We start from the raw sequence: 25,765 nt of genomic DNA, 5'->3' as shown, positions 1-25,765 counted from the left end.
AATAGAGCTTTCTTTTGGTGGTATTTGATCACCTCTGCGGTTTTTATTTTTTGCGCTATAAGCAAAAATAGAGCGACAATTTTGAAAAAAATTCAATATTTTTTCAGTTTTGCTATAATAAATATCCCCAAAAATATATAAAAAAAAATGTTTTCCTTAGTTTAGGCCGATACGCATTCTTCTACCTATCTTTGGTAAAAAAAAATCGCAATAAGCGTTTATCGGTTGGTTTGCGCAAAAATTATAGTCTTTAGAAATAGGGGATAGTTTTATTGCATTTTTATTAATATTTTTTTTTTACTACTAACAGCGGCGATCAGCGATTTTTTTCGTGACCGCGACATTATGGCGGACACATCGGACAATTTTGACACATTTTTGGGACCATTGTCATTTTGACAGCAAAAAATGCTATAAAAATGCATTGTTTACTGTGAAAATGACAATTGCAGTTTGGGAGTTAACCACTAGGGGGCGCTGAAGGGGTTAAGTGTGACCTCATATGTGTTTCTAACTTTAGGGGGGCGGGGCTGGACGTGTGATGTCATTGATCGTGCTTCCCTATATCAGGGAACACACGATCAATGACAGCGCCACAATGAAGAACGGGGAAGATGTGTTTACACACAGCTCACCTCGTTCTTCAGCTCCAGCGGCGACTCCAGCGGCGATCGGGTCCGCGGGTCCCGCGGCTGCGGTCACGGAGCTTCGGACCGGGTTTCAGGGGCGCGCATCACGGCTGGGCACTTAAAGAGGACGTACCTGTACGTGCTTGTGCCCAGCCGTGCCATTCTGCCGACGTATATGTGCAGGAGGCGGTCCTTATGTGGTTAAATGTTGTTTTTGTCCCCATTGGAGAGCTTCACCCTCGTTATTGGTCCCGGGGGTTATTGTCACTGAGACTGAAAGGTGATGGGATATCGAGAAGTTAACACTTGTCAACAGAAGGTGGGGGTTGTGCCCTGTACACACGTCCGGTTTTCCCTTCGGAATAAACTGCGTCGGTTTCTCTGACGGAATTCCGCTCAAGCTGTCTTGCATACACACGGTCACACCAAATTCCGGTCACATCTAATTCCGGCGGAATTTCTGATGGAAAAAGTCAGATGGGACATACAGTACACACGGATGGAATATCCAATGAAAAGCTTCTGTCTGACTTTTTCTGTCGGAAATTCTGCTCATGTGTACAAGAACACTGCGCGAAGCACAAATAAATTGTGTATAATGCGCTAAGAAGCTAAAAAAGTGAGATACACACCAGTAGAAAATAAAAAGTAATGATGCTGCGCTATAACAAAGAATAATAAACAGTGAATATATGAATAATTCAAAATATTTGAGAAAAGGACAAAAACAAGTCCATATGTGAAGGTAAGTTATATGGAAACCACCAATTTGAATCAGTCCATAAACCACCAGAAGCAAAAAGCCAAGGTGATCTTGTTAACACCAGAACAGACTGGTGCACCTCCACCACACAGATCGCAGGTTTACCAGAGAGCAAGCCTTAGAAAGCCTGCGGCTATAACCCAGCCAGGGTCTTAATCCAGAGTGTCAGCATCCGCGCCTCAAGATATACGGGTGGGCAGACCACAGCATGCTCCAAGGTAAACGATCACGATCAATAGCTTTAAAACATCAAGGTAAAAAAGAGCCGGCCAGCAGAAAGCGAACACCCGTCCACTGCATACAATGTGATGACGTCAGCACGTCCAAGCTCCTGACGCGCGTTTCGTCATAAAATGACGTTGTATTTTTTGGTTTGATTTTAGGTCTGAAGGTGCATTGTTGGGACTGATCTAAGGCCTGAAAGTGCACAAATTAGAGCTGATCTGAGGTATGAAGGTGCAGGGATTGGGGATGGTCTGAAGGTTCATGAATAGGAGTTGATCTGAGGCCTGATGGTGCCAGAATTTGGACTGATCTAAGGTCTAAAGGTGCAGGAATTGGAGTTGATCTGAGGTTTGAAGGTGCATAAATTGGAGCCAATTAGAGGTCTGAAGGTGTATGTTTTCTATGTGCATCAGTTCATATAATAATTAACCAGTTTAATTCTTCATTTGCAGTAAGCAACAAATGCAAAAATGTAAAACAGACTATACAACTATGGCACGCCCGTTGTCTGATGCTTGTTAATGTGGAGAAGGTTGCTGAACCACGTGATATTCTATTGTTTTTCATTGTTGGCTAAGAGGCAATCACACACAGAACCTGCTTTCTAATGATAATGGGTGGTAGCTATAAGATTCTACAGTGTGGTATTTGTCAGTTCTAAGTAGTAATTATCCTATATTGCATCTGCAGTACACTTGTGTTTGATTGGATTTTAGACTTTTCCTGGGTAACTCCTCTTCTCCTTGGTCTGTTAAAGCGGAGTTCCACTCTTTTGTAAGTTTATTAAAAGTCAGCAGCTACAAAAAGTTTAGCTGCTGACTTTTAATAAACACACGCTCACCTGTCCCACGGTCCAGCAATGCGGCCGCCCGAAGCCTCACTCCTCTCCCCCGCCTCTTTGCGGCGCCAGCATTTCTTGGCGTGGGCACCTGGCTGTGACTGCGCATGTGTAAGCCGCGCTCTCTTAGTGGCCAGGCAATCTGTGACCTGTGACGTGTCCCAGAAGATTGCAGAGAGGGAGAGGAGGAGTCGCCTAAAGGGGAGAGGCGGAGTGGTCTAGGCGGCAAGGCTACAAGAGCAGGAAGTAGGAGCTGGGTACCTGTCAAAACTAGGTACCCGCTCCCCCCCCCCCATGTGGCATGTCAGGGGGCGAGGAGTGCTTAAAGCAGAAGTTCCACTCCGCTTTAAAACATTTTTTTAACAGAGCACTCCGCTTTAAATTTAAGGTACACTATGTTTAACCACTTCAGCTCTGGAAAGTTTCACCCCCTTCATGACCAGGCCATTTTTTGCAATTCAGCACTGTAGTTCTTTAACCACTTCCCGCCCGGTCAATATACAATTGACGTCCGGGAAGTGGTTGTGAAATCCTGACTGGACGTCTATTGACGTCCTGCAGGATTTCATGCCGGCGCCTGCCCGGTTATTTCAGTCTGACACCCTGCATCTCCGATCTCGGCGGAGGCTCTTTACCACGTGATCAGCCGTGTCCAATCACGGCTGATCACAATGTAAACAGTGATCAGTGTGTGTATACATACACACACTGAAAAAGTACCGGAGAGGCGGGGCAGCTATAATTTTAGGATTTTTTTTTAAAAACACAGATTTTTTACATACTGTCCTTGGTTTTACTGAGGCTGGCAACCCTGATGGGGCCCCCTAGTGGCATGGTACTGTTATTTTTTTAATTCATAATCTATTGCCTGGGGGCCCATAATCTCCTATTGCCTGGGGGCCCCATAATCTTCTATTGCCTGGGGGCCCCATAATCTCCTATTGCCTGGGGGCCCCATAATCTCCTATTGCCTGGGGGCCCCATAATCTTCTATTGCCTGGGGGCCCCATAATCTCCTATTGCCTGGGGGCCCCATAATCTCCTATTGCCTGGGGGCCCCATAATCTCCTATTGCCTGGGGGCCCCATAATCTTCTATTGCCTGGGGGCCCCATAATCTTCTATTGCCTGGGGGCCCCATAATCTCCTATTGCCCGGGGGCCCCGTAATCTTCTATTGCCTGGGGGCCCCATAATCTCCTATTGCCTGGGGGCCCCATAATCTCCTATTGCCTGGGGGCCCCATAATCTCCTATTGCCTGGGGGCCCCATAATCTTCTATTGCCTGGGGGCCCCATAATCTTCTATTGCCTGGGGGCCCCATAATCTCCTATTGCCCGGGGGCCCCGTGGGTTGTCAGTCCGCCCCTGGATAGGAGGGTTGAAAAAACAACTCCATTAGCGGGCTTACCTGGTGGCGGCTCTCTGTACACCGGATACAGGTCGCTATAGAATAAGTCCGTCCAGGAAAAATGGGCTCCAGAGAGGGAGGGCATAGGAGTGCTGTGTGTAGCAGAGTCTATCATTCCCTGCAACAAAATAAAATGCATTTATTACACCTGAAAACGTTATTTTTGACATAATTCTAAAAGTAATAGACCACTCCAGAAAAAAACATGTCTGTTGCTAACCCCTAACCTTAACCACCTTAACCCCCGGAAGAAATTACCCCCCTTCCTGACCAGAGCATTTTTTGCGATTCGGCATCTCTAAAGGTTCTTTAACCACTTGCTTACTGGGCACATATACCCCCTTCCTGCCCAGGTGAAATTTCAGCTTTCGGAACTGCGTTGCTTTAACCAACAATTGCGCGGTCGTGCGACATGGCTCCCAAACAAAATTGGCGTCCTTTTCTTCCTACAAATAGAGCTTTCTTTTGGTGGTATTTGATCACCCCTGCAGTTTTTATTTTTTGCGCTATAAACAAAAAAAGAGCGTCAATTTTGAAAAAAACACAATGGGGTATATTCAGATAGAAGATACGACGGCGTATCTCCAGATACGCCGTCGTATCTCTGAGTCCGGCCGGTCGTATCTATGCGCCTGATTCAGAGAATCAGTTACGCATAGATTTCCCTAAGATCCGACCGGCGTAAGTGTTTTACATCGTCGTATCTTAGGCTGCATATTTACGCTGGCCGCTAGGTGGCACTTCCGTATAGTTACGCAAGGAATATGCAAATGAGCTAGATACGCCGATTCAGAAACGTATGTCCCGCCGGCGCATTTTTTTTACGTCGTTTACGTTCGGCGTTTTTTCGGCGTATAGTTACCCCTGCTATATGAGGCGTAGCTAATGTTAAGTATGGCCGTCGTTCCCGCGCTGAGTTTTGAAATTTTTACGTCGTTTGCGTAAGTCGTTCGCGAATACGGCTGTACGTCATTTACGTTCACGTCGAATCCAATACGTCCTTGCGACGTAATTTGGAGCAATGCACACTGGGATATTTTACGGACGGCGCATGTGCCGTTAAAAAAAAACGTGAAAAACGCGGGGTCAAGTAAAATTTTAATAAAACACGCCCCCAACATCCCCATTTGAATTAGGCGGACTTACGCCGCCACACATACGTGAGGCCGCCGTAACTAAGAGCGCAAGTTCTTTCTGAATACAGAACTTGCGCCCAAAGTTACAGCCGCGTAACGTATCGGAGATATGTTACGCCCGCAGAAAGATGCGCGCATCTTTCTGAATCTACCCCGATATTTTTTACTTTTTGCTATAATAAATATCCCATTTTTTTTTTAAAAAAACTATTTTTTTTCCCTCAGTTTAGGCTGATACATATTCTTCTAGTTATTTTGGGTTAAAAAAAAAAAAACGCAATAAGCGCATAGTGATTGGTTTGCGCAAAAGTTATAGCGCCTACAAATTAGGGGACAGAATTATGACATTTTTTTTTATATATATATTTTTTTTTTACTAGTAATGGCGGCGTTCTGCGATTTTTTTCGGGACTGCGACATTATAGCGGACACATCGGACACTTTTGACACATTTTTGGGACCATTCACATTTATACAGCGAACAGTGCTATAAATATGCACTGATTACTGTATAAATGTGACTGGCAGGGAAGGGGTTATTTCTAGGGGGCGAGGAAGGGGTTAAATGTGTTCCCTACTAGTGATTCTAACTGTGGGGGGAAGGGGACTGAGTGGGGGAGGTGACCGATCTGTGTCCCTATGTACAAGGGACACAGATCGGTCTCCTCTCTCCCTGACAGGACATGGATCTGCGCGCCCCCCAGTGGCCGGAGGAGCCGAGGACTTAATAGACGTCCTCCCGCCAGAAAATTTGCCATATTTTGTCAGTAAAAAATGCTGCTGGAGGTTGGCAACCCTGATGTCAGGGGAGTAGGAACAACGATCTCTCTTCTCCCCCAGTCAGTCCTATCCCCATACAGTTAGACCACATCCAGGGAACACACATTTAACCCTGTGATTGCCCCCTAGTGTTAACCCCTTCCCTACCAGTGACATTTACACAGTCATCAGTGCATTTTAATAGCTCTGATCGCTGTATAAATGTCAATGGTCCCAAAAATTTGTCAAAAGTGTTCGATCTTTTAGCCGCAATGTTGCAGCACCGCTAAAAATCGCAGAACCCCGCCATGGCGGGGATAATAATAAAAATAAATAATAATGCCATATAAATGCCGTAAATCTTTCCCATAGTTTATAGATGCTATAACCTCTGCACAAACCAATCAATATACGCTTATTGCGATTTTAACCAAAATATGTAGCAGATTATATATTGGCCTAAACTGATGAAGAAATTCGTTTTTTAAAAACATTTTTGGGGATATTTATTATAGCAAAAAGTAAAACATATTGTTTTTTTTTCAAAATTCTCTCTTTGTTTTGTTTATAGCACAAAAATAAAAAATTGCAGAGATCAAGTACCACCAAAAGAAAGCTATATTTATGGGAAAAAAAGGGATGCAAATTTTGTTTGGGTACAGCATCGCATGACCGCGCAATTGTCAGTAAAAGCGACACAGTGCCAAATTGTAAAAAGTACTCTGGTCAAGAAGAGGGTAAAATAGAGGGTAAAATCTTCTGGGGCTGAGGTGGTTAAAGTTAAGTAATGATTTTAAAAAAATATATAAAAAAATACAGTGAACACTAAATAAATTAATATATATAGATATATAGAGATGTACTACAGCGCTACTACTTAAAAATAAGCAAGAAATAAAACACACAACTAAAATAACCAAATGGTAAAGCTGCATACAAAAAAAGGTGTACAAAACCAATAAAAGTGAAAAGAGATGATAGTGATGCGCTAATACCAACATTTGCTGCTGTTATTATACAGCGTGCAACATGTGCTGCTGATACCAAATATAGACCAAAAAATAGGAGGTATCAATCAATAGACATGTGCATTCGTTTTCGTCCGAATTTCATAGAGAGAAAAGATTCTACATAGAGAGAAAAGATTCTACATAGAGAGAAAAAGATTCGACATAGAGAGAAAAGATTCGACATAGAGAGAAAAGATGCGACATATAGAGAGAAAAGATTCGACATAGAGAGAAAAGATGCGACATAGAGAGAAAAGATGCGACATAGAGAGAAAAGATGCGACATAGAGAGAAAAGATTCGACATAGAGAGAAAAGATGCGACATAGAGAGAAAAGATTCGACATAGAGAGAAAAGATTCGACATTATAGAGACATGGGGCCATATTCTCAAAGAATCTCCGCCTGCTTCGCTTAGGGCACTTACACTCCGCTGTCCCAACTTACTGGAGCAGGTGTTGTATTCCCCAACCACTTGCTCCAAAAGAACTGGGCATGCGCCGGGCTGCAAAAAGCCCAGTGCGCATGCTCCAGTTCTCGGCGGAAAACGTCAATGACGCCGACGTGTGCGTCATTGACGTAAAGTCGTATTCAAGAACGACTTACGTAAACGACGTATCCGACGAAAAAACACGACGGGGACCCGACGCCATCCGTAACATGGCCTACGCGAGACTTGCGGAAACTTACCCCTCATATAGCAGGGGTAAGTTTCCGCTTACGCAAACGACGTTAGCGACGGTTACGCGACGCGAACTCGTTCAGGAATCGGCGTAGAAGGATCATTTGCATATGCAAATGACTCCTTCACGTAAATGCCATCTAGCGGCGGCCGGCGTCATTGCATTTAAGATCCGCCAGTGTAAGTGACTTACAGATGGCGGATCTTAAGTGTATCTATGCAAAAATGATTCTGAGAATCAGGAGCATAGATACACTGGCCAAAAAAGGGAGTTACGATGGAGTATCCTGAGATACTCCATCGTAACTTCTCTGAGAATATGGCCCACGAAGAAGAATCGACATAGAGAGAAAAGATTCCACATAGAGAGAAAAGATTCGACATAGAGAGAAAAGATTCGACATAGAGAGAAAAGATTCGACATATAGAGAGAAAAGATTCGACATAGAGAGAAAAGATTCGACATAGAGAGAAAAGATTCGACATTATAGAGACATGAAGAAGAATCGACATAGAGAGAAAAGATTCGACATAGAGAGACATGAAGATTCGACATAGAGAGACATTAAGAGTCGAATCTTCTTTTTTTTTTTTTCTTAGAACACTCGACAGACACCATAAGCCTTCAATGACAGATTCGACCTTAATTTGGATTTTCGGACGAATGCATTTTTTTAACGAAATACAAAATAAATAAAAATGAATTTCGGGAGTAACTAAATAAATGTATTTTTCGGACGAAAACGAAAATACGAAACAAAATATTTCAGTGTGCACATGTCTATCAATCAAATACAATGTGAAACAAAATATAGTGTCAAACCAATTGTGTAAACAAACAAACGAACACAAAAACACAGCTTCCTTTTCCACACACAGACCAGTGCAGACTGACTTGAAATGGGAAGGAACAATCCTATGGTGTGCTGGGAGTTTTCACAGTGCTTGTTTTAACGTAGGCTGACGCTCTTAGTGGTTCAGGGTGACCCAGGAATCCCCAGATCAAAGTACAGCTTTTAGATGTAGCCTTTCATGCCGCTCAGTGAAGCGATCTCCTCATACGAACAAGTGTTTGTCGATCGCGTCACTAAGCTCCTCCCCCACGTGTTGCGTCATGTCACGTGCCGAGCTGTGCCTGTGTGCCCAAGCTGCTCATTGGGCACACTTGTGTTCTCGGCAATGAAATTGGTGATTTCATGGAGAAATCTTTTATTGAAAATCGCTCATCCCTAGTAAAATGGTAACAATGAAAGCAGATCCTCTCATTATGAAATCTGTTTGAAAAAGGATACAGTGAAACAACACGTCCTGCAGAAGAGAGAAAAGTGAGGTTCTGCAGAAAAGTTTGCTAAAAAACCTTCAAGACATAAAGCCTACTAAGAGAAAGAGAAGATTTTTTTGTATTTAATTTTTTTTTATGACTGGTGAAATTGGAGGGGTTCGACACGTTTTCTGTTCCAGACTTTGTTCTATCCAGTTGGAGGCGGGTGACACCAAGCTAGGACTAGAACAAATAAACATTGAATAAAGTGACAATAGTTCAGTTCAGGTGTAAAAAAGTCAACAATGAGCGTACTCCGCCAAGAGTAAATGTAGATCTGGCATGAAATGTCATCAATTGCTGGCTTAAGCTCTCACACCTCAGAGAGATAATGACATGAATTATTTCTGCACTTCAACCACGAGACAAACTAACCAAGCAGGCTCAAATTGTATCTAAACCAACAAAAACAACAAAAAAAACAAAAACAAAAAAATAATAATTCTATATAGTATGTAATAAACTGACGTAACGGGTCTTATACCCCAATATGTGCATATTAACCTGTAAGGCCCCTTTCACACTAGGCGGACTCTGTCTCAGCAGAGTCCACCAGCTCAGCGGGAGATCTCTCCATGGATCTCCGCTGAGCCGGAGATCTGATGAGAATGGACAGCATGTCCGTTTTCATCAGATCTCACCCGTATCGCCATCCGTCTGATTTTGATCGGATCGGGCCAGATGAATGGCTTGTATAGTGCTACACATGCGAACTGAATCGCCTCTGGGCGCTTTTTCCAGCCAGTGTCTGCTTGGCTGGTGCGGTCATTTTACCCCGTAGGATCACGACACGCTTGGGACACACAGTCATACATATATACTGGGCCAATTTGGACAAGATCCAATTTACCTACCAGCATGTCTTTGGAGTGTGGGAGGAAACCGGAGTGCCTGGAGGAAACCCACGCAGGCACAGGGAGAACATGCAAACTCCAGGCAGATGGTGTCATGGTCGGGATTCGAACCAGCAACCCTTTTGCTGCTAGGCGAACATGCTACTCACTACACCACTGTGCAGCAGACATGTCACCATGGACATCCGACGCTCCATAGAGATGTATGGAGCGGCCGTTCAGGTCCACTGACAAATATGACAGGCGGACCTGAATGGTCCGACTGTGTGAAAAGGGGGCCTAAAGTGATTCTCCTGTCTACTCTGTTGGCGCTCGTCCCGCCCCCTCTCTGTCCCCTCTGAGGCTTCAGATGGGCATGGATCAGGCTGCATTCATGGCAATGGTGAGGCTGCATTCATGGCAATGGTGAGGCTGCATTCATGGCAATGGTGAGGCTGCAGAATGGCAATGGTGAGGCTGCATTCATGGGCACTGACCCTTATTTTGCTTCACAGTTTTTTATTTAAGTGAAGGTGCGTGTTATACGCCGATAAATACAGCATATCCAAATAACACGCCCAAGCTCATTCTTAGTCCTGAGCGGCACTCAGGGATTCATGGGGGCAACGAATATATATATATTTTATATATCCAAATAACACGCCCAAGCACATCTCTTCACCTCACACAGCCACAAAACCAAGAGAATTCTTGTTGGGCCGTGTATTAGCGCTCGGACAAACACAGACTGAATTTTAATGGTTCAACAGATGTCAGGCAAAATGGTCGGCCCTCACGCATCTTCACTTCATTAAATCTGGCCCTCTCTGAAAAAAGTTTGGACACCCCTGACGTAGAGGGTTGTTTAATATTTAGTAGTAAGTAGTTTAATTCACGTATTTAGTGTCCTTTTTTTTATTTATTTTTTACTCCCAGTTTTTTACTTAACTCCCAGTTTTTTCTTAATGGGAAAAATTTAAATAATTAATTTCGTCAGGCACTTGGTGCGCAGTCATCTTGGAACAGGAAGGGGCCATCCCCAAACTGTTCCAAAAAACATGTGCAGGCCAGTCAAGTTCTTCCATGTTTTTTGGACCTTACTTTGTGCACTGGTCCAAATCATTTGGTGGAGGGGGGATTATGGTGTGGGGTTGTTTTTCAGGGGTTGGGCTTGGCCCCTTTGGGCCAGATCCACAACCAGCGGGCGCAACGTAACTTTTGTGATTTAAGTTACACCGCCGCAAATTGCCCAAGTTAGTGCCTGATCCACAAAGCACTTACCTGGAAATTTGCGGCGGTGTATCCTAAATCAGTCCGGCGCAAGGAGGGCCAATTCAAATGGGGCGAGTCCCATTTAAATTAGGCGCGCTCCCGCGCCGGACGTACTGCGCATGCTCCCGACGCTATTTTCCCGACGTGCTTTGTGTTACGTTACGTTGCGCCGAGTTTTGTGAATCGCGACGGGTAAAAAAGAGATGCGGCGGGAAATTTTTTTTTTTTAAAAAGATTTGACAGCGACGTGGGAAAGACGGGTATACTTTTACATGGTGTACTAACTTTACACTTTGTAAAAGTAGCCCTATCTTTGCGACGGCAAACTAACACTTACGGCGACTTAACGAAGGGAAAAAGGTTTGTGGATCTCCGTAAGTGCTAATTTGCATACCCGACGCTGGATTACGACGAGAAATGCCCCCAGTGGCGGCCGCGGTACTGCATCCTAAGATCCGACAGTGTAAGTCCATTACACCTGTCGGACCTTAGGTCTAGCTATGCGTAACTGATTCTATGAATCAGCCGCATAGTTAGAAACAGGGATACGACGGCGTATCAGCAGATACGCCGTCGTATCCCTTTTGTGGATCTGGCCCTTGGTGCGCAGTCATCTTGGAACAGGAATAAGACTGGGATGCCATTAAAGTTCATGTGTGTGTAAAGTCAGGTGTCCCAATTCTTTTGACAATATAGTGTATATTGCACGGGGTGGTTGGAGTGGCAGCAGTAGAAACAATTGAAGAGTATGAATGATTTCACACAATTTTAAGATGCTGGTGATGGACTATTGATGTTTAGAATCATGGACTTTTGATTTTAGTTGTTTTGTGAGATACCTACAGTTTATAACCTGTAGGTACCTGTGTTGAAATCCTAATTTAGCTTTATCAAAAGGTACATGACAGGTTTACTTGAAAAGAGGATTTTTTATTTAATCCCAATTTCTAAATCATTGTTCTCCACCATACCGGAGTTTTCTGTGAATGACACAAATAGCATGTCCATTCAGGTTGGGTTGTGTCACGACCTTCAGACAAGCTGCTGATACAATTTCATCACCTATTTTTTCCGCATTCTTTATGGAATTCACACGTCCTGGATCTTGTAAACTTGGGCGGATTGGGGGTAAGAGTTCAGTATAAGACGAGGAATCTACAAATTAATCTTTCCCTGCAATTGTCATCAAGATGTAGAACACAAACACCACATTGTCCCCAGCATCAGCATGGCTTTTGTCATTCCACGCCCGTTGTCACCACACACACACACGCCCGCAAAGCTGTTTTCAACATCAGGATTGTAAATAGTGTACCTGCTTATGGTAGAGGCTCCAAATGAGTCAAACTTGTTTATCTAAATACCATAGAAATCTAAAATTAGCAGGTGCCTCCATTAACAAGGCCGGTCATATGACACAAAAAACATAAGGCCTCGTACACACGGACGGACTGTCCGATGAAAACGGTCCGCCGGACCGTTTTCATCGGACATGTCCGCTGCCGGATTTTGGTCTGATGGTTGTACACACCATCAAACCAAAATCCCCGCGGACAGGATACGCAATGACGCGGCGACGTGCGCGGCCCTGGAAGGTCAATGCTTCCACGCATGCGTCGAATCACTTCGACGCATGCGAGGGCTTTCGGCCGAGCGGACATGTCCGGTGAGTCTGTACAGACGACCGAACATGTCCGACGGACAGGCTTCCAGCGGACATGTTTCTTAAGACACATTTGTCCGCTGGAAACCTGTCCGATCCGCCGGAAAATTGTCCGGTCGGACGTACAGACGACCGAACATGTCCGCTGAAACTGGTCTGCGGACCAGTTTCAGCAGACATGTTGGGTCGTGTGTACGGGGCCTTAAGGTCCAGATTCACAAAGGACATACAACGGCGTATCTCCAGATACGCCGTCGTATCTCTGAGTCTGAGCGGTCGTATCTATGCGCCTGATTCATAGAATCAGTTACGCATAGATTTCTATTAGATCCGACCGGCGTAAGTCTCTTACGCCGTCTCTTACGCCGTCGGATCGTAACTGCATATTTACGCTGGCCGCTAGGGGCGTGTACGCTGATTTACGCCTATAAATCTGTAAATCAGCTAGATACGCGAATTCACGAACGTACGCTCGGCCGACGCAGTACAGATACGCCGTTTACGTTAGGCTTTTCCCCGCGTAAAGTTACCCCTGCTATATGGTGGCGTACATGCGGCGTACCAATGTTAAGTATGGACGTCGTTCCCACGTCGAATTTTGAATAGTTTACGTCGTTTACGTCGTTTACTACCAACCACCATCCGACTGGAGTCGGACCACTTGGCCTTCAGGAGAAAGATTAAAACCCATCTCTTCTGAGGTCAAGGGGTTCCTTACCCACGAAATGGATACAGCGCCCAGAGGTGATTCAGTTCGCATGTGTTGCGCTTTACAAGTCTCTCTCTCTCTCTCTCTCTCTAAGTCGTCCGTGAATGGGGCTGGACGTAATTTACGTTCACGTCAAAACCAATACGTCCTTGCGGCGTATTTGGAGCAATGCACACTGGGAAATGTCCACGGACGGCGCATGCGCCGTTCGTGAAAAACGTCAATCACGTCGGGTCATGGTTATTTTACATAACACACGCCCCCCTGTCCCACATTTGAATTAGGCGGGCTTACGCCGGCCTATTTACGCTACGCTGCCGCAACTTATGGAGCAAGTGCTTTGAGAATACAGCACTTGCCCGTCTAAGTTGCAGAGGCGTAGCGTAAATAGGATACGCTACGCCGGAACAAAGATACGACGATCTTCGAGAATCTGGTCCAAAGAGTCCATCTTGGATAAAAGCTAAATTGCAATGGATAGTTACTGTCACGATTTTTTTTTATGGCGAATGGTTATAAAATTCTGCCTTTGTCTACAAACAGGTTGTGAATTTGATTTTTGTAAGAAAAGTTGACGTTACATTTGTAGAATTTGGTTAGAAAATTGTCATTTTCAGAACATTTGTGCAATTGACTAATGCCGCGTACACACGCTCGGAATTTCCGACAACAAAAGTTCGATGGGAGCTTTTGGTCGGAAATTTACGACCGTACGTAGGCTCCATCGGACATTTTCTGTCAAAATTTTCGACAACAAAAATTTGGGAGCTGGTTCTCAAATTTTCGGCCGTCGCAGTAAAGATACGCCGTTTACGTAAGGCGTTTTCAGGCGTAAAGATAAACCACCAAAAAGATGGCGCAGCCAATGTTAAGTATGGACGTCGGGACCGCGTCAAATGTTTCACGTTTTACGTCGTTTGCGTAAGTCGTCCGTGAATGGGGCTGGGCGTAAGTTCCGTTCACGTCGAAACCAATGAGTCTTTGCGGCGTAATTTGGAGCATGCGCACTGGGATACGTCCACGTACGGCGCATGCGCCGTTAGTAAAAAACGTCATTTACGTGGGGTCACAATGAATTTACATACAACACGCCCACATCTTCCACATTTGAATTAGGCGGGCTTACGCCGGCCCAGTTACACTACGCCACGATAAGTTAGAGCGCAACTTCTTTGTGAATACAGGACCTGCTGCTCTGACTTACGGCGGCGTAGTGTATCTGAGATACGCTACGCCGGCCTAAATCTCTCTGAATCTAGCTATATGTTGTGTTTGCCTGTGCGCCTGAGCCATAAATCGATTGACATTGGCTTCTGCTGCTGTCAATTAAATCCTGTGAGGAGTGATCAGGGGACGGAACCGAGCCATGCTGCGTGTGTCTATTGATGCACACAGCCTGGTTTGGAAACAAGCCCACACGAGTGCCCCCATAGCAAGTGGCCTCGGAAGGGAGGAGGAGCTGATAGCGCTGGCCGGGGACCCCAGAAGACGAAGATCAGGACCACTATGTGCAAAACTATTGGGCAGAGCAGGTAAGTATGACATGTTTGTTATTTTTAGTATATACCCTGTTTCCCCAAAAATAAGACCTACCCTGAAAATAAGACCTAGCGTTATTTTCCAGGAGGGATGCAATATAAGCCCTACCCCGAAAATAAGCCCTAGTTAAAAATGCTTGTAAAATCCTGTAATCCACTCTATTACAGTAGTGTATAATGTACAATGTGTGTGTTTCTGTAATATAATTGTAGGGAAGAGAGCTCCGGCGCGTCACAGAAGCGCAGAATGGCGCTATAACAAAGGTATTTGGCACAATTATATTACAGGAACACTCACATTGTACATTATATAATACAGTAATAGAGTGGATTGTAGGATTTTACAAGCATGTTAACTCAGTTCACACTGGGGATTCCTGACAGGCAGGGAGGGAGAGGGGGAGAGAAGACAGCATGGTAAGACCTACACCGAAAATAAGCCCCACTGTGTCTTTTGTTGGCATAATTAATATAAGACCCGGGGTTATTTTCGGGGAAACACGGTAAAAAAATGAAAAAGACATTTGTGGAGGAAGGGGAAGGATCTTGTCATTGAAAAATTTGAACAAAACGAAACATTTGGCTCCAGTTCTCTTCAACAAAGAGAGTACAATAATGAATTACTTGTCTATAAAACCCTCTACTGATTAGCGAGTGTCGGGAAGAGTTGCAGAGGTGAACATGTGCAATGGCGTCCTTCTTCCTGCCAAATGACAGTTTGGGCTTTGTTCATAGCTGGACAATACGGCTGTTATTGTGCTTCAGCTCATTGCACAAGGTAACTTAGAAATACACCCAACAGAGAAGAATGCATGGCAGAGTTACACCCACAGGAGCCTAGCACCCAACAGTCCCTCATTTAGTCTCCTTTCAGATGGGCATAGCACCCAACAGTCCCTCATTTAGTCTCCTTTCAGATGGGTATAGCACCCAACAGTCCCTCATTTAGTCCCCTTTCAGATGGGCATAGCACCCAACAGTCCCTCATTTAGCCCCCTTTCAGATGGGCATAGCACCCAACAGTCCCTCATTTAGCCCCCTTTCAGATGGGTATAGCACCCAACAGTCCCTCATTTAGTCCCCTTTCAGATGGGTATAGCACCCAACAGTCCCTCATTTAGTCTCCTTTCAGATGGGCATAGTACCCAACAGTCCCTCATTAAGTCCCCTTTCAGATGGGCATAGCACCCAACTGTCCCTCATTTTGTGCCCTTTCAGATGGGCATAGCACCCAAGAGTTCCTCATTTAGTCCCCTTTCAGATGGGCATAGCATCCAACAGTCCCTCATTTAGTCCCCTTTCAGATGGGCATAGCACCCAAGAGTTCCTCATTTAGTCCCCTTTCAGATGGACATAGCACCCAAGAGTTCCTCATTTAGTCCCCTTTCAGATGGGCATAGCACCCAACAGTCCCTCATTTAGTCCCCTTTCAGATGGGCATAGCACCCAAGAGTTCCTCATTTAGTCCCCTTTCAGATGGACATAGCACCCAAGAGTTCCTCATTTAGTCCCCTTTCAAATGGGCATAGCACCCAAGAGTTTCTCATTTAGTCCCCTTTCAGATGGGCATAGCACCCACGAGTTCCTCATTTAGTCCCCTTTCAGATGGGTATAGCACCCAACAGTCCCTGATTTAGTCCCCTTTCAGATGGGCATAGCACCCAACAGTCCCTCATTTAGTCTCCTTTCAGATGGGTATAGCACCCAACAGTCCCTCATTTAGTCCCCTTTCAGATGGGTATAGCACCCAACAGTCCCTCATTTAGTCTCCTTTCAGATGGGCATAGTACCCAACAGTCCCTCATTAAGTCCCCTTTCAGATGGGCATAGCACCCAACTGTCCCTCATTTTGTGCCCTTTCAGATGGGCATAGCACCCAAGAGTTCCTCATTTAGTCCCCTTTCAGATGGGCATAGCACCCAAGAGTCCCTCATTTAGTCCCCTTTCAGATGGGCATAGCATCCAAGAGTTCCTCATTTAGTCCCCTTTCAGATGGACATAGCACCCAAGAGTTCCTCATTTAGTCCCCTTTCAGATGGGCATAGCACCCAACAGTCCCTCATTTAGTCCCCTTTCAGATGGGCATAGCACCCAAGAGTTCCTAATTTAGTCCCCTTTCAGATGGACATAGCACCCAAGAGTTCCTCATTTAGTCCCCTTTCAAATGGGCATAGCACCCAAGAGTTTCTCATTTAGTCCCCTTTCAGATGGGCATAGCACCCACAAGTTCCTCATTTAGTCCCCTTTCAGATGGGCATAGCACCCAAGAGTTCCTCATTTAGTCCCCTTTCAGATGGGCATAGCACCCAAGAGTTCCTCATTTAGTCCCCTTTCAGATGGGCATAGCACCCAACAGTCCCTCATTTAGTCCCCTTTCAGATGGGCATAGCACCCAACAGTCCCTCATTTAGTCCCCTTTCAGATGGGCATAGCACCCAAGAGTTCCTCATTTAGTCCCCTTTCAGATGGGCATAGCACCCAACAGTCCCTCATTTAGCCCCCTTTCAGATGGGCATAGCACCCAACAGTCCCTCATTTAGCCCCCTTTCAGATGGGCATAGCACCCAACAGTCCCTCATTTAGTCCCCTTTCAGATGGGCATAGCATCCAACAATCCCTCATTTAGTACTCTTTCAGATGGGTATAGCACCCAACAGTCCCTCATTTAGTCCCCTTTCAGATGGGCATAGCACCCAAGAGTTCCTCATTTAGTCCCCTTTCAGATGGGCATAGCACCCAACAGTCCCTCATTTAGTCCCCTTTCAGATGGGCATAGCACCCAACAGTCCCTCATTTAGTCCCCTTTCAGATGGGCATAGCACCCAAGAGTTCCTCATTTAGTCCCCTTTCAGATGGGCATAGCACCCAACAGTCCCTCATTTAGCCCCCTTTCAGATGGGCATAGCACCCAACAGTCCCTCATTTAGCCCCCTTTCAGATGGGCATAGCACCCAACAGTCCCTCATTTAGTCCCCTTTCAGATGGGCATAGCATCCAACAGTCCCTCATTTAGTACTCTTTCAGATGGGTATAGCACCCAACAGTCCCTCATTTAGTACTCTTTCAGATGGGTATAGCACCCAACAGTCCCTCATTTAGTACTCTTTCAGATGGGCATAGCATCCAACAGTCCCTCATTTAGTACTCTTTCAGATGGGTATAGCACCCAACAGTCCCTCATTTAGCCCCCCTTTCAGATGGGCATAGCATCCAACAGTCCCTCATTTAGTACCCTTTCAGATGGGCATAGCTTTCACCTTGTGATCTGTGGTGGATCACTTTGTAAGCACTGCAGTGGTTGGCAGGCAATCAGGAAGCGATATGCCACCTCCTGCATGCCTGATCGAAGAGGGACTTCACACTGAACTCTCTTCTCACAAGGGACTTTACAGGGATAATCCTATAGACCAGTGGCGCCTGGTGCTAAACCTTTTTTTTGGGGGGGGGGGGGCAAACAAACCCCTCCAGGTCCGCCCGCACTCAGCCTCTCCAAGGTAACGGTCGCACTCACCCTTCCAAGGCTTCCTCCCGGCCAAACCGATCCACCTCCTGTCCTGATTGGCCAGGAGGAGAAGCCGGAAGACAATAACGAATATTAATTCACTATGGTCACAAGTAGAGCACTGCGCCCCCCCCGTGGCCAACCTTTTTCAAGCCAATTAGAGCCTCAGGCCAGAGGAGGCTCTTTAATTAGGCAAATTAGGCCTCACACTCACAGGGGCCTCGCGGTCGCCTAACTTACCCAATGCATTACCCCAGTTTTGAGGGACAGGGGACCTTAACGCTTCTCTGCTCAGGCAGCGTTAAGAGCCCTGACTCAGGAGCGGGGCCGCCAGCATCCCTAACAACCAGTGAATATCGGTGACACCACCCCTTGTGACGTCAATGACCCAGCATGCCCTCAGTCAATGATGTCACAAGGGGCAGGTTCCCCCGGTGACATCACAGAGTGGCCCCGCCCCTTAGTTATTAAAGAGCAGGATCTGGGGACCATAATTGTTAAAGGGGGCTTCCAGATTCCGATAAGCCCCCTGACCGCAGATCCCCACAGCCACCGGCCAGGGTTGTGGGGAAGAGGCTCTTGTCCTTGAATTATTTTTCCCATCATGGGTCAGACTGGGGCCCCATGTCAAGTTTTGCCTAAGGCCTCACAAAGCCTAGAGCCGCCTCTGCCTCAGGCTATAATCATGTGGCTTGCAAAAAAAAAAACTCTGGCGCCCTGCAGGGGGTGGCGCCCCTGTGCCCCTAATGGATCAGCCACTACTGCTTTAGACCCCGACAGGCTGCAGGGACTGGGTGCGGCAGGCAGCACAGCAGCTAGACATCCCTATGTGCGAGGGGCCTAAAATCAAAAATCAATAAATAAAGTTTAAGCTGGATTGGGGTTCACAATATTATGGGCTGGATTCAGATACATTGGCGTATCTGTCCGCCCGGCGTAACCTATCTGAGATACGTTACGCCGCTCTAACTTTGGGCGCGAGTTCTTTATTCAGAAAGAACTTGCGCCCTTATTTAGAGCGGCGTAGCGTATGTGTTGCGGCGTAAGGCCTCCTAATTCAAATGGGGATGTAGGGGGCGTGTTTTATTTAAATTTCCCTTGACCCCACGTTTTTGGCGTTTTACTTGAACGGCGTATGCGCCATCCGTTAAATCTCCCAGTGTGCATTGCTCTAAATGACGTCGTAAGGACGTCATTGCTTTCGACATGAACGTAAATTACGTCCAGCCGTATTCGCAAACGACTTGCGCAAAACGACGTAAAATTTCAAAACTCGGCGCGGGAATGACGGCCATACTTAACATTAGCTACCCCTCATATAGCAGGGGTAACTATACGCCGGAAAAAGCCGAACGCAAACGGCGTAAAAAAAAAGCGCCGGGCGGTCGTTCATTTCTGAATCGGCGTAACTCCTCATTTGCATATTCCTCGCGTATACAAACGGAAGCGCCACCTATCGGCCAGCGTGAGATTGCAGCCTAAGATCCGACGGTGTAAGTCACTTACACCTGTCGGATCTTAGGGAGATCTATGCGGAACCTGATTCTTTGAATCAGTCGCATAGATACGACCGTCGGAACTCAGAGATACGACGGCGTATCAGGAGATACGCCGTCGTATATCTTTCTGAATCCGGCCCAATATTGGTATAAAAAGCTGACTGTGAATATTGAAAACGTGTTCAGGATTTAGAATCTGTCAAACGATGAAGTAATATGATAGATTTATAAATGTTCCTCGCGCAAACAGATTGCTTCAGGGCCATGTCGTCACTCGGTGGCCATTGTTTCACAACATTATGCAATGTTCTTGTTGTGATAATTATTGCAAAACGATATGGTTTCTCGTGTTTTTTTCCCATGAAAATCTGTACTCCAAGCAGATATAAAAGGCAAAAAAAATGAACACAGCTCTGCAATCATTAATACATTATTATATATTTGTTTAAAATGCTGAAAGATAAAATGCAAAAATATGAGTTGTCACCCGACCAAAATAGAGGAAAAAACTAGAATGGGGACACTATTGTAACAGGGCACTCTTCTTACTGTGGAGAGATTTCATCTTATTTCCTATTGTGTCTACAGGACGGGCAGTGAAGGGAATTCTCCCCAATGAGACACAGATTGTGAAAAAAAAAATTAATAGTGGTTTTAGGAATTTTCTACTCTATCCAAGTACAGTAAAACCTTGGTTTGAGAGTAACTTGGTTTGAGATGAGCAAAATGTTTTAATACATTTTGCCTTGATATACAAGGGATGTCCTGATATAAGAGTAGCGTCATGTGACAACTGAGTATAAAAGAGAAGAGAGGATCCTCCAAGTGTAGCAATATGGTTACATTTAATGAAGGTACAACATTTAGCAACTTATTACTGCACTTAGAGGTGCCTCTCTTCACTTTTATACCCTGGGCCGGATTCAAAGAGATTTGCGCATTATTTACGGAGGAGCAGGGCAACGTTTTTGCCCTGCGCCCCCGCAAATTTGCTCCGCTGCCCTTGATTCACGGAGCAGAAGCTCCGTAAATTGCGTGGGCACGCCGGCAAAATGCCCGGCGCAAGAGCACGCAATTTAAATGATCCCGTAGGGGGCGGGAATCATTTAAATTAGGTGCCTTCCCGCGCCGATCGTAGAGCGCATGCTCTGTCGGGAAACTTTCCCGACGTGCATTGCGGCAAATGACGTCGCAAGGACGTCATTTGCTTCAAAGTGAACGTGAATGGCGTCCAGCGCCATTCACGATTCACTTACGCAAACTACGTAAAATTCAAATTTCGCGATGCGGGAACGACGGGTATACGTAACATGGGCTGCCCCTGCTAAAAGCAGGGGCAGCCTTGCGCGAAAACCGCCGTACGTAAACGACGTAAATTGCGTACGCAGGGCTAGCGCAACGTTGTGAATCGGTGTTAGTATGTAATTTGCATACTATACACTGAGCACAACGGGAACGCCACCTAGCGGCCACCGCAAGACTGCAGCCTAAGATATGCGGGCATAAGAGCCTTATGCCACGCAGATCTTAGGCTGCAGTCAGCGTAACAAGGTTCCTGAATCAGGAGCACTCGTTACGCCGGGGCAAGTAAGCAATTGCGCTGTGTAACCTATGGTTACACAGGCGCAATTGCTTCTTGAATCCGGCCCCCTGTAAATAAAATGCTTTGATATACAAGTGCTTTGGATTACAAGCATGTTTCTGGAACCAAGGTTTTACTGTATTTCTTTTTCTTTAACCACTTAAGACCTGGACCTTTAGGCGGGTAAAGGACCTGGCCAGTTTTTGCGATTCGGCACTGCGTCGCTTTAACTGACAATTGCGCGGTCGTGCAACGTGGCTCCAAAACAAAATTGGCGTCCTTTTTTCCCCACAAATAGAGCTTTCTTTTGGTGGTATTTGATCACCTCTGTGGTTTTTATATTTTGCGCTATAAACAAAAATAGAGCGACAATTTTGAAAAAAATACAATATTTTTTACTTTTTGCTATAATAAATATCCCCCAAAAACATATAAAAAAAATGTTTTTCCTCAGTTTAGGCCGATACGTATTCTTCTACATATTTTTGGTAAAAAAAAAATCGCAATAAGCATTTATCGATTGGTTTGCGCAAAATTTATAGCGTTTACAAAATAGGGGATAGTTTTATTGCATTTTTATTAATTATTTTTGTTTTACTACTAATGGCGGTGATCAGCGATTTTTTTTTCATGACTGCGACATTATGGCGGACACTTCGGACAATTTTGACACATTTGTCATTTTCACAGCAAAAAATGCATTAAAAATGATTTCAAAGGGACTGTCCCTGATTTGGAGCAATGTCCCTCTGTCCCTCTTTCCTTCTCATTTGTCCCTCATGTTGGTCTGATCTATATAGTTGTATATAAAATGCACTTTATATCTTTCAAAAAGTGTTTCCCAGTGCAAAACCTTTCATTTAATTTCTAAATTGCTGCATTTGTAAATTTTAAAAGCCAATATAAAAGAAAAGTAGTGGTAAAAAAAAAGCACTTGTGGATTTAACTGGTTGTCGTTTTACGGCGGCAGGTCGGCTCCCCTGCACGAGAGCCCGTAGCTATATGTTAGCTCTCGCGCAGGCCACTAGGGGCGCGTGCGCTCCGCCGGAGGCACGCGTGCCCCCGCTCGCCCCTGACTCCCGTGCGCATGCCCGGCGGGCGCGATCACTGCCGGGCACACACGATCGCTCGTTACAGAGCGGGGACCGGGAGCTGTGTGTGTAAACACACAGCTCCTGGTCCTGTCAGGGATAGAAATGCTGATCTTCTGTTCATACAATGTATGAACAGCGATCAGTCATTTCCCCTAGTGAGTCCACCCCCCCTACAGTTAGAACACACCCAGGGAACATACTTAACCCCTTCGCCGCCCCCTAGTGTTAACCCCTTCACTGGCAGTGGCATTTTTATAGTAATCCAATGCATTTTTATAGCACTGATCGCTATAAAAATGCCAATGGTCCCAAAAATGTGTCAAAAGTGTCCGAAGTGTCCGCCATAATGTTGCAGTACCGAAAAAAATCGCTGATCGCCGCCATTACTAGTAAAAAAAAAATATTAATCAAAATGCCATAAAAATACCCCCTATTTTGTAAACGCTATAACTTTTGCACAAACCAATCAATAAACGCTCATTGCGTTTTTTTTACGAAAAATATGTAGAAGAATACGTATCGGCCTATACTTTATATATTTTTGGGGATATTTATTATAGCAAAAAGTAAAAAATATTATTTTTTTTCAAAATTGTCGCTCTATTTTTGTTTATAGGGCAAAAACTAAAAACCACAGAGGTGATCAAATACCACCAAAAGAAATCTCTATTTGTGGGGGAAAAAAGGACGCCAATTTTGTTTGGGAGCAACGTCGCACGACCGCGCAATTGTCAGTTAAAGCGACGCAGTGCCGAATCGCAAAAAGTGGCCTGGTCTTTGACCAGCAATATGGTCCGGGGGTTAAGTGGTTAATTAACCTTTTTTTTGGATAATTCTTCTTTAAGGGGGTGTGGCAGGGGGCGTGTCCTATGCCTACATACATTTGTTAGTAGGTGACCCTCATTCCCATCTCAAAATGTTGTGAGGTATGGTGTCCTAATCACAAGAATGCGTAGAAAACAAGTGAGAAAGAATGAAAGAGAAAGTTAAATAGCGTGTGCATTGCAACACACCATCCCCCCCCCCCCCCCCATACACAACGTACAGCAGCCCACATGTGTTCTGGTGTGAATAATCCCTTAAGGTGAATGTGTACTTTCACTTTCGTGTGTTCCCCTGCCATGTGATTTACCTCCAGCCCCTCCACCAAGGCCTATGTACATTTACTTTTTTTTTGCAGAAATTGGAAACCTACCCAGGGCTATGCATCCCCTATGTGACAGAACTCGGGGCTAATGATTGGCTGCATTATGGTGGCAGGACACCACAATAAATCCCCCCTGATCATGCCAGAGAGCTTCTATCACCCTGTACTCTCTGCCTGTGCTGCAGGCTTATCAGTTACATCCTCGCCGGTGTATTGTCACATTCTGCTGCCTATCGTAGAATGCTGCAGAAGTCACGTGGCGGCCAACTGCGCATGCGCGATGCGTTCCAATGGATTCACGACAGTGCACACCAGTGAAACCTCGGTCGGCATCCAGGCTCTTTCCTTAACATCCCCGTGGATTGGAGGATGTTAAAAAAAGAGCCAGGAGGCCGAGCGAAGCGAGGACGTGAGGCCGACTGGCCACTTTCCTCTAATTCCACGTCGCCCTGAATGCCGGGTTTGCCGGTGTACTGCCGTAAATCCATTGGAACGCATCGCACTTGCGTTTGGAACGCATCACGCATGCGCAGTTGGCCGCCACGTGACTTCCGCAGCATTCTACGATAGGCAGCAGACTGTGACACTACACCGGCCATCTATGTGAACTACAAAACACCTCCCCCTACAGGGCAGGGGAAGTGTCAAGTGTTTTCCTATACCAAGAACAATTTCTTCAGGCTCAGGTGACCGATCGATTGAGTGAGTGCATAAAAGGTAATGATCAAGGTCTGGAATTTTAACAGCTCGTGACCCCACAGGCAAGGTTTACAAACTCCCCCGTGACAGCGCCTAAGAATCCTTTTCAGAAGTCAAGGCTGCTGATGCCAATATGAAATGGGTCCCCGGCAGGGGCGGACTGACAACTCATGGGGCCCCCGGGCAATAGAAGATTATGGGGCCCCTGGGCTTACAGATTACCATGCCAGGAGGTAGTGCAGAGGCGGGGCAGCTAAAATCTCGGGATTTTCACATCAAAAGCATGTCGGTTTCGTACATATCAGGGACAGATGTAAAAAAAAAACACAGATTTTTACATACTGTCCCTGGTTTTACTGAGCCTGGCAACCCTGATGGGGCCCCCTAGTGGCATGGGGCCCTCGGGCAGTGCCAGAGTGCCTCAATGGTCAGTCCGCCCCTGGTCCCCGGCATGTAACCACTTTACTGTCTCTACAGCCTAACAACTTATTAATGACATTATGGTAGTTTAGAGAATATTGAACCATTTTGGAATGATTTGGTATAAGCTGAGACCCCCCCTTTCTGTGGTTGTTGTGTCATCCCATAATATACAGACGGACCCCAACGGTACAATAACTGAGACAGATGCTCACCTTGTGCGGGTTTGTACGGGTGACGGTGGAGAATCCAGATGTCTGATGGCGCTAGAGGAACCGTCTAATGCTTTGTGATATACACTGGCTGACTGTGTGTAGACAGGTTAGGTCTGTTCTTCAGGTTTCAGCTCACACCCACTAAGTGACGAACGCTGTGATTAGAACTGGATACTGAACCGATGGAAATACACGAGGACCAGAGAGAGAGAGAGAGAGAGATGGATCACAACGGCCTCTATCCAAGCCACTGATGTCACTTGGTGGTCATCTCACGTAATATGGAAGACAAACTGAAAAGCCCACCTGTTGGGTTCCTTTGTGACTTTCCAATTCCAACCGTTACATTTTATCCAGTTAAGACCATTACCATTACGCGTTGCTTTAACTGACAATTGCGCGGTCGTGCGACGTGGCTCCCAAACAAAATTGGCGTCTTTTTTTCCCCACAAATAGAGCTTTCTTTACGTGGTATTTGATCACCTCGGCGGTTTTTATTTTTTGCGCTATAAACAAAAATAGAGCGACCATTTTGAAAAAAATTCTATATTTTTAGCTTTTTGCTATAATAAATATTCCCCCAAAAAGTATTTTTTCCTCAGTTTAGGCCGATACGTATTCTTCTACATATTTTATGTAAAAAAAACGCAATAAGCATTTATCGATTGGTTTGCGCAAAATTTATAGCGTTTACAAAATAGGAAATAGTTTTATGGCATTTTTAGTAATAGTTTTTTCTTACTACTAATGGCGGCGATCAGCGTTTTTTTTTTCGTGACTGCGAAATTATGGCGGACACTTCGGACACTTTTGACACATTTT

At 45.4% G+C, this 25,765-nt stretch overlaps 1 protein-coding gene across 1 annotated transcript in view; it reads right to left on the bottom strand.

Moving 5' to 3' along the window:
• Positions 1–25,038, bottom strand: part of ELF5 (E74 like ETS transcription factor 5) — a 46,643-nt gene extending 21,605 nt beyond the window's left edge. Inside the window, exons 1-2 of the mRNA XM_040328092.1 lie at positions 24,944–25,038; positions 3,864–3,981 (exon numbers count right to left, since the gene is read on the bottom strand). Coding sequence (XP_040184026.1) covers positions 3,864–3,978 — 115 coding nt within the window. The 5' untranslated portion in view covers positions 3,979–3,981; positions 24,944–25,038. The remainder of the gene's footprint in view (positions 1–3,863; positions 3,982–24,943) is intronic.
• Positions 25,039–25,765: the final 727 nt, after the last annotated feature.

Source organism: Rana temporaria, chromosome 11 (genome assembly GCF_905171775.1).
Source record: "Rana temporaria chromosome 11, aRanTem1.1, whole genome shotgun sequence".
In the NCBI taxonomy this organism is placed as follows: Eukaryota; Metazoa; Chordata; class Amphibia; order Anura; family Ranidae; genus Rana; species Rana temporaria.
The sequence above is the reverse complement of the archived record's forward strand: the minus strand, read 5'-3'. Positions and strand labels throughout refer to the sequence as shown.